General features: G+C 56.4%; 2 protein-coding genes across 2 annotated transcripts in view; one reads left to right on the plus strand and one right to left on the minus strand.

The window, feature by feature from the left end:
• On the plus strand, positions 1 to 12,452 carry POLG (DNA polymerase gamma, catalytic subunit). Its single transcript, XM_058033238.1, has 23 exons — positions 1 to 68; positions 928 to 1,536; positions 2,338 to 2,533; positions 2,896 to 3,063; positions 3,305 to 3,451; positions 3,936 to 4,015; positions 4,212 to 4,394; positions 4,479 to 4,645; positions 4,847 to 4,970; positions 5,045 to 5,269; positions 5,394 to 5,508; positions 5,692 to 5,763; positions 5,856 to 5,975; positions 6,156 to 6,316; positions 6,418 to 6,471; positions 6,558 to 6,675; positions 7,422 to 7,557; positions 7,645 to 7,891; positions 8,363 to 8,485; positions 8,779 to 8,950; positions 9,205 to 9,413; positions 10,425 to 10,582; positions 11,657 to 12,452. Exons 2-23 carry the CDS (start codon positions 956 to 958, stop codon positions 11,716 to 11,718), a joined length of 3,618 nt encoding a protein of 1,205 aa, XP_057889221.1. The 5' UTR covers positions 1 to 68; positions 928 to 955; the 3' UTR covers positions 11,719 to 12,452.
• The window catches only part of FANCI (FA complementation group I), a 24,192-nt gene continuing 22,824 nt past the window's right edge, over positions 11,232 to 12,599 (minus strand). The window contains exon 37 of the mRNA XM_058033237.1: positions 11,232 to 12,138. Within this exon, the coding sequence (XP_057889220.1) occupies positions 12,073 to 12,138 (66 nt within the window). The 3' untranslated portion in view covers positions 11,232 to 12,072. The remainder of the gene's footprint in view (positions 12,139 to 12,599) is intronic.

A 12,599-nucleotide genomic window follows, 5' to 3' on the forward strand; every position in this document is an offset into this window, starting at 1 on the left:
GCTCCCCCGGGCGCCCCGGTTTGGATCTGCCCGGCGGCCCAGGCCCCGGTGGCGCTTGCGGGGAGCAGGTGGGGACGGGGGGGACTGGGGGGGGAACAGCTGTATGGGGGGGAACAGCTGTATGGGGAGGAACAGCTGTATGGGGGGGAGACAGCTCTATGGGGGGAGACAGCTGTATGGGGGCACGGCTCTATGGGGGAAATATCGGTATGAGCCAACATTTGTACGGCATGCACGGCTGGATGGGGAGCACGGCTGGATGGGGGAAACATCTGGATGGGGCACGGCTGTACGGGGCAAAACATCTGTATGGGGCACGGCTGTATGGGGGAAACTATCTGCATGGGGAAACGTCTGTTTGGGGGCACGGCTGTATGGTGGGCACAGCTTTATGGGGGAAAACACCTGTATGGGGTAAAACAGCTAAATGAGAGAAAACATCTGTATGGGGACACAGCGATGTGAGAGAAAATGTCTGTATGGGGGCACAGCGATGTAGGGGGAAAGGCTGTATAGGAGTACAGCTATATAGGGGACATGGCTGTATGGGGGCACAGTTCTATGGGGGACACGGCTGTAGGGGGCACAGCTATATGGAACGCGGCTGTATGGGAACACAGCTATATGGGGGGAAGGCTGTGTGGGGGCACAGCTATATAGGAGAAAGGCTGTATAGGGGTGCAGCTATATGGGGGACATGGCTGTATGGAGACACAGCTGTGTGGCAGACATGGCTCTGTGTGGGAGACAGCTATATGGGAGACACGGTTGTATGGGGGCACAGCTCTTTGGGGGACACGGCTGTATGGGGACATAGCTATATGGGGGGAAGGCTGTATGGGGGCGCAGCTGTACAGAGGAGCGTGTGACAGTGTGTGCACGGCAGTGATCAGTGCTGAGCTCACCGTTTGCCTTTCCCCCCTGCAGCTGCAGCTCCCCTCATCCCAGAGGGACGATGAGGCGCGTGTCCTGGGTGCGCTCGGTGCGGGGCTGCAGCCCCCAGCCCCGGCGCTGCCCCTCCAGCTCCTCGGCCAGCCGCCCCCTGCCAGAGGAGCCCGGCCAGGAGCCATCCACGGGCCAGCGGCGCATGAACCCCCTCAACATCCAGATGCTGTCCAGGAGCCTCCACGAGCAGATCTTCCGCGGCGCCCGGGTGCGCTACTCGGCGGAGGAGGTGCGGCGCAGCGTGCGGCACCTGCAGCAGCACGGGCTGTGGGGCAGGGAGACCTCCACGCTGCCCGACGTGGAGCTGCGCCTGCCCCGCATGTACGGCCGCGACATCGACGAGCACTTCAGGCTGCTGGCGCAGAAGCAGAGCCTGCCCTACCTGGAGGCGGCCGAGGAGCTGCTGCGCTGCCAGCTGCCCCCGCTGCCCCAGCGCTGGGCCTGGCGCCTGGGCTGGACCCGCTACGGCCCCCAGGGCCAGGCGGAGCCCGTGGAGTTCCCCGAGGAGCGGGCGCTGGTGCTGGACGTGGAGGTGTGCGTGGCCGAGGGGCACTGCCCCACGCTGGCCGTGGCGGTGTCCCCGCACGCATGGTGAGATGCGGTGGCAGCAGCGGGGCTGGGGACGCAGCAGGGCTGGAGGGGATGGTTGTGAGGGGATGGGGATAGTCCTGAGTGGAGCCTCTTCCTGCAGTCCGTGCTGGCTGGCAGGGAAGGCACAACAAAGCCCCAGAGAGTGGCTCTGGGGTGTGGGGTGTGTGTCCTGCTTAGCTAGAACAGCTCTTGTGACAGTGTTTGCAGGGGTCTGAGGATGAGAGAAGAGATGAGGATCTGACTCTGTGTTTCAGAGGGCTTGATTTATTATTTTATGATACATATTATATTAAAACTATACTAAAAGAAAAGAAGAAAGGGTTTCATCAGAAGGCTAGCTGAGAATAGAGAAGGAAAGAATGATAACAAAGTCTTGTGTGTCAGACAGAGAGTCCGAGCAGCTGATTGTGATTGGCCATTAATTAGAAACAACCACATGAGACCAATCACAGATGCACCTGTTGCATTCCACAGCAGCAGATAATCATTGTTTACATTTTGTTCCTGAGGCCTCTCAGCTTCTCAGGAGGAAAAACCCTAAGGAAAGGATTTTTCATAAAAGATGTCTGTGGCAGATGGGGAGGCTCCTGAGTGGAGCCTCTTCCTGCATCCACTGCTGGCTTGCAGGGAAGACACAGCAAAGCCCCAGAGCGTGGCTCTGGGATGTGGGGTGTGTGTCCTGCTTAGCTAGAACAGCTCTCCCTTGGGTTGTCACCTCCCTTGAACAGATGGGTCCTGCTCAGCCCCCCATGGCACTGTGGCTGCTCGGTGACAGCCGCAGGTGCCACCTGTCCCCCGCAGGTACTCGTGGTGCAGCAGGCGGCTGCTGGAGCAGCGTTACTCCTGGTCCAGCCACCTCACCCTGGCCGACCTCATTCCCATGGAGAGCCCAGCAGGTGCCAGCTGTGCCAGCAAACAGGACTGGACAGAGAGAGTGGTGGTGGGGCACAACGTGGCCTTTGACCGGGCGTTCATCAAGGAGCAGTATCTCATCCAGGTAATCCACTGAGCCTTGGCTTTGTTCTGGCAGCTGCAATTTCTTACCGAGATGATACTTTGCTTTGGCTCTTGAGGGTTATTTTGGCAGATGCTGTTCTGCACAGGTACCTCAGGTTTGTGCTCACTTTGTCCTGCAGAACAGGTTTGGGGCTGGATCCCTTTAGAAGAAGATATTCTTGCACCCTATAGGGCTGCTGGAGGCTGCAGGGGCAGCAGCCTTTGAGGAACTGACAGCCTGCACTGGGGATGCTTTTGGCTCTCAAAAGGGGAGTGTGGGAGGCAAAAGCAGCTTAAGCAGAGGACTTGTAGCTCCTCCAGCATATCCCAAACCCTCTCTTGTGTCCCCCTGTGCTGTCCCAGGGCTCCAAGATGCGTTTCCTGGACACCATGAGCATGCACATGGCCATCTCGGGGCTGACGGGCTTCCAGCGCAGCCTCTGGATGGCTGCCAAGCAGGGCAAGAGGAGGGGGCTGCAGCAGGTCAAGGAGCACATGAAGAAAACACGCAGCAAGGCCGAGGGGCCGGCGGTGAGTGAGGGGAGCTGAGCTGCTGGCAGTGCTGTGGGTGCCAGGGGACCCTGTGCTCCTGTGCCAGGGCTGTTTGCTGCTGTTCTGGCAGAGGGGAGCAGCTCCGCTGAGTGAAGCTCTCCTAGCGCGTTTCAGATAAGGTGGCCTTGGCCATAGCTGGAGCAGAGGCATCCTGTACTCCTCCTGATCTTGGCTGCAGCTGGCTGTCCTCCCACGCTGTGTGACCCCCCTGTTGTCACAGGTCACCTCGTGGGACTGGGTGCACGTGGGCAGCATCAACAACCTGGCGGATGTGCACGCGCTCTACGTCGGGGGGGAGCCCCTGGAGAAGGAGGCACGGGAGCTCTTTGTCAAGGGCACCATGGCTGACATCAGGAGCAACTTCCAGGTGCAGGAGGCCATCCTAATGACAGGAGCTGGAGAGGGGAGCAGGGTGGTCGTGGCTGCTGGGGTAGTTTCCATTTTGTGGAGTAGTTTCCATATTGCTGGGGTTGTTTCCATTTTGCTGGGGTAGTTTCCATTTTGCTGGGGCAGTTTCCATTTTTCTGGGGTAGTTTCCATGCTGGGGTAGTTTCCATTTTGTGGTGTAGTTTCCATGCTGGTGTAGTTTCCATATTGCTGGTGTAGTTTCCATTTTGCTGGGGTAGTTTCCATTTTGCTGGGGCAGTTTCCATTTTGCTGGGGCACTTTCCATTTTGCTGGGGCAGTTTCCATTTTGCTGGGGCAGTTTCCATTTTGCTGCCCTTCCTTGCAGCCCTGGGTGTGCGTGGGGCTGTGCCCTGCTCTGTGCTCCTGCAGCCCCCATGCCTTGCCCTGTGCTGGCCCAGGGGTGGCTGCTTTGCCTGCCCTCACCTGCTGCTGTCCCTCCCCAGGACCTGGTGTCATATTGTGCCCGTGATGTCCAGGCCACCCATGAGGTGTTCCAAGAGCAGCTGCCGCTGTTTATGGAGAGGTGAGGGCTCCAGCTTCTGGCTGGTGTTGGCCAAGGGGCTGTGGGCTTGGTGGGCACTGGGGAGGGGAAGAGCATCGAGGGTTCTGTGAGGCTGGGAAGCTCTAGATGAAGACACATTCATGTCTGTTGTAGTCTGGTGCTTCCAGGGCCTGTCCCCTCTGGCAGATTTCTAATTCCTTGCTGCTTTGGGGTCCAGGTGCCCCCACCCTGTCACGTTTGCAGGGATGCTGGAGATGGGAGTGTCCTACCTGCCTGTCAATGGGAACTGGAACAGGTACCTGGATGATGCTCAGGGTATTTATGAGGAGCTGCAGAAGGAGATGAAGAAGTCCCTGATGAACCTGGCCAACGATGCCTGTCAGCTGCTGCACGAGCACAGGTACCCTGGGCTGGTCCATGTGGGGCTGTGGGTGGCTGTGAAGGACAGGAGCAAGGCTGTGGTGTGACAATGGTGTGTCACCAGGTACAAGGATGACCCTTGGCTCTGGGATCTCGAGTGGGACACACAGGAGTTTAAGCAAAAGAAGAATCCAGGGAAGAAGAAGAAGAAGAAGAAAGGTCAGGATGGGAACAGCCAAGTCTCCCCAGCAGTGATGGAAGCAGAAGAGTCAGCCCAGGAGTGGCAGGAGGGTGAGCACAGGGGATACCTGGGCGTGAGGGATGCTCCAGGGCTGCCTTCCCAGGGGTGGACAAGGTTTGCTGCTGCAGGGTGAATCATCGCTGGCCTATTCCCATGCTGCTGCATGTGGTGGGGCATGGTTTGGTGTCCCTGTCCCCAGAAGGGTGGCACAGAGGGTGCCCTGTGCAAGCCAGTTCTCCTTGCCCCAGCAGACCCTGGTCCCCCCAGTGAGGAAGAGGAGCTGAAAGTCTCTGCCAGCCAGCTCTGCCTGGAGCGCCTGAAGGAGACGGTCACACTGCAACCCAAGAGACTCCAGCACCTGCCAGGCCACCCGGGGTGAGTTGGGCACCCTGTGTGTCCCCAGGGCTGTCCCTGCACTATCTGACCCGCCCTGCTGCTCCCGTGCCCAGCTGGTACCGCAAGCTGTGCCCGCGGCTGGAGGAGGAGGGCTGGGTGCCTGGGCCCAGCCTCATCAGCCTGCAGATGAGGGTCACCCCGAAGCTGATGCGCCTGGCCTGGGATGGATTCCCCCTCCACTACTCAGAGAAGCATGGCTGGGGATACCTGGTGCCAGGACGGCAGGACAACTTGCCAGCAGCCCCCGGAGAGAGCGAGGGCCCCTCCTGCCCACACAGGTGAGAGGGATGGGATGGAGTGCTGGGCTGGGAGCTGCCCCAAAGGGGTATCTGGGATCTCCCTGGCACTCTGCCCAGGTGCTGCCCTTTGTGGGTGCATCAGCCCTGCCCTCTCCTCTGCCAGGGTGATTGAGAGCCTGTACAGGCAGCACTGCCTGGAGAAGGGCAAGGAGCAGCCCCCGGGGCTGGAGGCAGCTGTGGAGGATGAGGTGATGGACAGCAGCACGATCTGGCAGAAGGTGAAGGAAGGGATGGAGGGTCCCTGGTGGGAGGGAGGTGTGGGGCTGTGCTTCCTCCTGTGTGCATGCAGAAACCAGCCCTGTGTGCAGCTCCAGGGGCTGCAAGTAAGAAATTCCCTTTAATGAGGGTTGCTGGAGGATTGGTGTTTGATCTGGCTCCCCCACGGTCCCTCTCTGCTGCAGATGGAGGAGCTGAGCCGGATTGAGATGGATCCAGAGGAGAAAATGAGCAAAGCAGACCAGAGCCTGGTGCTGGTAAGGGAGGTTTCCTGTGGAATGGGGTGGTGGATTGGTCTCTCTTTCCTTGGTTTCCCCCTCCTGGCATTGCCTGACTTTGCTGGTCGCAGGAGGAGATGGAAGAGCTGAGGTGTGCAGAGAAGAAGAGCAAACCCTCGTTCCACCATGGCAATGGTCCCTACAACGATGTCAACATCCCTGGGTGCTGGTTCTTCAAGCTGCCTCACAAGGCAAGTTGGGGCTCCTGAGGTTCTTCCTGTCCCCACCGTGCTGCTGGGACCCACATGATCTCATCCCATGGGATTGGGTGGGGGAAATCCATCTCTGTAGCTGGGACAGGGGGATGCACAGAGCTTTGCTGATGGGGAGTGGAGGCTTGCTGAGCCCTGACACCTCTTTTGCTGCTAAAGGATGGGAATGATAACAACGTGGGAAGCCCTTTTGCCAAGGATTTCCTGCCCCAGATGGAGGACGGCACCCTGAGGGCTGCTGTGGGCCGCACCCACGGGACAAGAGCCCTCGAGATCAACAAAATGATCTCATTTTGGAGGAATGCTCACAAGAGGATCAGGTGAGCAGCTGCTTTCATGGTCACACCGCTGTGGGTGGAGGCAGGGGTGTTTGTGTGGATGCACAGGGGCTCAGCTTCTCACCTGCCATGTGTCCCCTCAGTTCCCAGATGGTGGTGTGGCTGAAGAAGGGGGAGCTGCCTCGTGTGGTGACCAGGTACAGGACCCAAATCTGGACTGTTCCCTTTACCCTGCACCAGGAGGGCTCTTGCAGGGTGATGCTCATCCTTGCCTCTGTCCCAGGCATCCTGACTACAACGAGGAGGAGAGTTATGGGGCCATCCTGCCGCAGGTGGTGACTGCAGGCACTGTCACCCGCCGGGCCGTGGAGCCCACCTGGCTGACAGCCAGCAACGCCCGGGTATGGCCACGCTTGGATCCTTGTGGGGGTGATTTGGGGCCCCCTCTGTGTTTTGGACTGATGGGAGGTGCTTGGGTGGGATATGGATGCTGAGATTTGGGGTAGCAGGGCCAGAGCACATCCTCTTGCTGATGTGTTTTCATGTGGGAGAAGGGAAGGAGTTGGCAGGGGCTCTGGAGCTTCAGGATGTGGTGAAAGTGGAACAAAACACCAGCATACCAATTTCTGTCTTTTCTCAAGCTCCCCTTCTTCTCTGCTGGGGTAATCAAATGGCTGATGCTCCACATGAGTTAAACCTGGTTTTTACATTGAGAGCAAAACTTAGGGGTGTAGGGGAATAGAATATAAGAAAATAATAGTGTAGAACGTAATCTTACCCCTAAGGAGCTGCAGCTGGGCCAGTTATCAAAGATTAGGAACAGGCCTGACTTTAACAGGCCACAGCTGTAACCAATGAGAAGAAGATGCTATCAAAGAGTGGGTTGGCTAGTTGAGAGGGGAACTGGAGTCAGTTGGCTGCTTTGTGAAGAAGAAAGTCAGTGCTCTGAGGAGCTGCCCACAAGAAACAACAAGAAGGTGTGAAACTTTTGTGATAAGGAGACAGCAGTATGGAACCCCTGCAATAAAGATGACAATATAGGAGCACAGGGAGTGCTGTGCCAGCACTCTGTGGCTGTGGGAGGAAGGCTGCTCTTGTGCCACGGAGAAGGAGAGGGGCTTGCTGACCTGGCCATCGTGTCCTGCAGGCCGACAGGGTGGGCAGTGAGCTGAAGGCCATGGTGCAGGTGCCCCCTGGCTACGCGCTGGTGGGAGCAGACGTGGATTCCCAGGAGCTGTGGATCGCGGCGGTGCTGGGCGAGGCGCAGTTCGCCGGCATGCACGGTGAGCCGGGGCTCTGCCGGGCAGGGGCTGATCCCTGATCCTCATCCTGATCCCACTGGGCGTCCACCCTCTCCTCCCCTCCCTCAGGCTGCACAGCCTTCGGCTGGATGACCCTGCAGGGCAAGAAGAGCGACGGCACAGACCTGCACAGCAAAACGGCCGCCACGGTGGGCATCAGCCGGGAGCACGCCAAGGTCTTCAACTACGGGCGCATCTACGGGGCGGGGCAGCCCTTCGCCGAGCGGCTGCTGATGCAGTTCAACCACCGGCTCACGCCGCAGCAGGCGCGGGACAAGGCCCAGCAGATGTACGCCGTCACCAAGGGCATCCGCAGGTGGGTGCAGCCTGGGCAGGGCTGGGGGTTCTGCTCCAGCCAGAGGAGCTGGGTTACTCGCTCTCCCCTGCAGGTTTCTGTCACAGGTATCTTTTATGAAAAATCCTTTCCTTAGGGTTTTTCCTCCTGGGAAGCTGAGAGGCCTCAAGAACAAAATGTAAACATTGATTATCTGCTGCTGTGGAATGCAACAGGTGGATCTTTGATTGGCCCATGTTGGCTGTTTCTAATTAATGGCCAATCACAGTCCAGCTGGCTTGGACAGAGAGCCCGAGCCACAAGCCTTTGTTATTCATTCCTTCTTTCTCTATTCTTAGCTAGCCTTCTGATGAAATCCTTTCTTCTATTCCTTTAGTATAGTTTTAATATAATATATGTCATAAAATAATAAATCAAGCCTTCTGCAACATGGAGTCAGATCCTCCCTCAGTCTCTTCCCTCGTCCAAAAACCCCTGTGAATGCCATCACAGGTTTCATCTCTCTGAGGAGGGGGAGTGGCTGCTGACCAAGCTGGACCTGGCTGTGGACAGGGCAGAGGATGGATCGGTGTCGGCCCAGGATGTCCAGCGGCTCCAGAGGGAAGCCATGAAAGGGTGAGATGGTCTGACCCTGCATGGCTCTGTGGCATCAGGATGTGAGGGGGAGAGGGCTGCAGCCTGATGGGCAGAGAGGAGATGTGGGGCTGGATTGTCCTGGTCCACCCTTCCTGCTCCTCCACGGCCAAGGAGGTTTGATTTGAGGGCTGTCAGCCTCACCCACTTTCCCATTGAACAGTTAGCAGAGTCTCAATCTGCTGCCCCAAACCAGGAGGGAGTGTTTGAGGGTCTCAAATGGGGACCTGCAGCCCCCTCCCACTCTTCCAGCAAACCTCCCCTCTGCCCCACAGGTCCCGGTGGGAGAAGAAGTGGAATGTGGTGGAGCAAAGAGTGTGGGCTGGAGGCACTGAGTCCGAGATGTTCAACAAGCTGGAAAGCATTGCCTTATCCCCCTCCCCACAGACCCCAGTGCTGGGCTGCCACATCAGCAGGGCCCTGGAGCCTGCTATGGTCAAGGGGGAGGTAAGGATGCAGCTCTGGGATGCTGAGATTTTGGCTTTGCTTATATATTCTGAAATGGGTGGCTGTTGTTAAGCCCCTCTCAGATTGCTGGAGGCCCAGTAGGCTCTTGTAGCCATTCAGGAAACCCATTGTGCCTTTATCTCCGTGCCACCAAGAAAACCCAACCACCCTGAGTTTAACAGATTTCTCCCATATACAGGTACCATGCCCTTGACTGCAGTGCTCTCTTACTGTGCATCTCTTTCCTTCCCCAGTTTGTGACCAGCAGGGTGAACTGGGTGGTGCAGAGCTCAGCTGTGGACTACCTGCACCTCATGCTGGTTGCCATGAAGTGGCTGTTTGAGGAGTTTGACATCAACGGGCGCTTCTGCATCAGCATCCACGACGAGGTGCGGTACCTGGTGCAGCACCAGGATCGCTACCGGGCCGCCCTGGCGCTGCAGATCACCAACCTCCTCACAAGGTGAGCTCTGATGGCTCTGCTGCCTCCTGGGCAGCAGCAGCTGTGACTCCAGAGTGGGACAGGCAAGCCCCAGGGGCTGGGCTTGGCTTTGCCTGCAGCAAGCTGGTGCAGAGCAGTTTTTTCCTGCTCAGGGCAAGCTAGCAGCACTGGAGGCTGCAGTTCCTTCATGCTATAAATGGACCTCAGCTTTGATTTTCAGGGATAATGTGCTGACAAAAGGGTTTTTTTATCATGAGCTTTTGGCCCTGCAGGGATGGGGCCAGTCACTGGCTGTGCTGGGATGCAAGTGCATCACTTCATACTCCTTTTGGGTCTGCAGCTGTCACATGGCAGCAGCCTTTGGGCTTGGTTGAGGAGCTGGGAGCCTGAAACTGTCCCATCTCTCATCTCCTGCTGCCTTCAGGGGACAGCAAGGGGCATGGCTCATCTCTGCTGTGAGCACCAGTGCTGTCCCTCCTCCCACAACATGGGGTGTTCCTGCTGCTTCCCTGCCCCACACAGAACTAAGCTCAGCCTAGAAACTCCTGACCTCCAAGGGCTCCTATTGATCCAGCTCTGTCCCAACCAGCTTTGCCAAATCCCCCTCCCAGCACCGTGGGGTGTTTGGTTACACAGGAGCTGGCCAAGGTGAGCTGTTGCTCCTGTGTGGAGGCAGGAATGACACAAACAGCCTTTCTGCAGCCACAGCAGGGCAGGCACCCTGACGTTCCTGCCTTTGTGCTGGCTCCTGTGAGCACAGGGCTTCCTGCTGGGAAAATCCTGCATCTGCTCTGCCTGCCAGGGAGGATTAGCCAGCAGTGAGGGGCTAGATTCTTCCCTTTTCTTGAGGAGGCTCCATTCCTTCCAAGGAGGCGCCATTGCTGTTCCTCCCTTGCTCACTATAGCAATTCCAGATCCTCCTGCTATCCAGGGCTTAGAAAGCTCCTTGTCCCCCCCCTGCTGAGTGAGAATACCCTGTGAGGGGTGGCTGGCCAGGTTGGTAAATGTGGCTGATGCTTTCTTGCTCTGCAGGTGCATGTTTGCCTACAAACTGGGCCTCCAGGACCTGCCACAGTCAGTGGCTTTCTTCAGTGCAGTGGACATTGACCAGTGCTTAAGGAAAGAGGTGACCATGAACTGTGTGACACCATCAAATCCCATGGGGATGGAGAAGTATGGCATCCCTCAAGGTGAGCAATGGTCCCTGGAATCTCCTCTCCACCTGCAAGCTGCCCCATGGAATCTCCTCTGCATGAGCCTTCCCAGCTTAAGCAGAGCACTTGGCCTGAGCAGTCATTCCCTGAGGCACCTCATGAGCCCCTTGGTTCCTGGCACATCCTCTGACCTACAGGGCAGCCACTGTGCTGGAACCTGCCCCTCCTTCCTCAGTTCTCAAGTGTTCATGCTGCTGCTTTCCAAATATTTGTGAGTGATGAGCCAGGCCTGGCTCTGTTCTCCCACACTTTGTTTGCTTTGTGCCCCTTGGAGGAGCCCTCCTGGCACTTTTAACACAAACCAAATTTAATTTCTTCTTCTCTGAAAGGAAGCACCTCAGCAACCTTGTTTTATCAATTTTGCCCTGCAGACCCAAAATCTTTCATTCCTTTCCCTCCTTCCCTGCTTTGCCAAGCACTATTCTGGTATTGCTGGGTGCTTCCTCAGCAGGCCCAATGCCTCAAGCCACCCCTGTCTGCTCTCAGTGTAGCCCTGCAATTGCTGCAAGCAAACATTTAACTCGTGGTTGGGAAAGCAGCTCCTCCTCACTGTGCAGCAGCTCTTCCCCACATAAGGGAAGAACCTGCCCTCACATTTGTTCTCTCAGTCACTGCACACATCAGATGCTCTGCCCTTAAATAACCTTTATTAGGACTCTTACAGGCAAAGGGTGCTTTCAGAAACAGGATTTGTGCTCTGTAGGCAAAATGGGGACTTTTCACCAAGAACAAGGCAAATTAAACGAGTGCATCACAATCAGGGTCAGCAAAAACATAACAGCAAAACCAGCCTGGGCAGAGGAAGCTGTGGCCTCTGGCTGCTCAGGAGATGCACACAGCAGCTTCAACTCCAAGGCACAACAGCTCATGTTCCCAGCTCCCTACTGGTGCTGGTTTCTGCATTCTCACCACCACCCAAAACATAAGTTTGAGTAAATTTAGGGCGTTCTGTGCTAGGTGCTCTGAACTAAAGCAGATCCCAACCATTGCTTTCTTGCACTGCACAGTCTGAGTGTACTGCAGGGAACTGACTGTCCCCTTGTCTTCCAGGGGAAGCACTGGATATATATCAGATAATTGAAATAACCAAAGGTTCGCTGGAGAAGCAGTGATGACACCAGAGGGCCAGGACAATTGTCCAGACCGCGTGCCAAAGCCTCCCTGTCCTTTCAGAAGCAGATCTCTTGGCAGGGACTGACTGATCCCAGCTGCTCCCTTTCCCTTTTGCTGTAAGAAGGGATATTCCTGGGGAAGATTCAAATAGCAGAGGCACTTCTGATGGCAGCAGCCAGCTGTGAAACCTGAGACAGGGGCCAGAGTTGCTCCCGTGGACACAAAGGAAGAAGGCAGAAGCATCTGGCAAGAGAAGCAATAAGCCATCATCTCCATATCTGCAGCCTCTGAGACCAAGGAGAGTCCACCATGGAATGGGCACTGTGAGTGGAGGCAGTGGCAGCAACTCCAGTTTATTTTTTTCTCTGTCTCTTCTTTTTGGGTTCCTGGTTCTCATCTGTCTGCTCTGCTGTGCTGCTCTGGAGAGGGGAGGGAGAGAGCAGAAGTAGAGTGTGGTTGTTTTTGTGTGAATAGTCTAAGGAATGGTTACCTAGAGCAAGAAGCCAGCTGTGCAGAACAGGATTTAACTTTTTTTTCTCACTAGCAAAATGACCTGAATATGGGATTCCTGTCAGCCACTGAGACTTTCCCCATGGTAAGACTTTCCCAACTTCATGCTGGAACTTAGACCACGGGCTACCAGTGGCACAGGATAGGGACTCTGTCCTGGGCTTTGGCTTGTTGAAACACTCAGGAAAATATGGACAGAAGCACCAATAAAAACCTGGACAATCAGCAGAGTAACCTGTTTATTTTTCTTAGCCAGCATGTTGCACTGCCTTCACCAGCACTATGTTGTAGAGGTGGGTCTGAGGAGGATGATGCCTTGTAGAATCTGCCCTGACAGGTCTTAATATACAAAACCAGTTTGCATTGTGCT

Source organism: Melospiza georgiana, chromosome 13 (genome assembly GCF_028018845.1).
Source record: "Melospiza georgiana isolate bMelGeo1 chromosome 13, bMelGeo1.pri, whole genome shotgun sequence".
NCBI classification, from domain to species: Eukaryota; Metazoa; Chordata; class Aves; order Passeriformes; family Passerellidae; genus Melospiza; species Melospiza georgiana.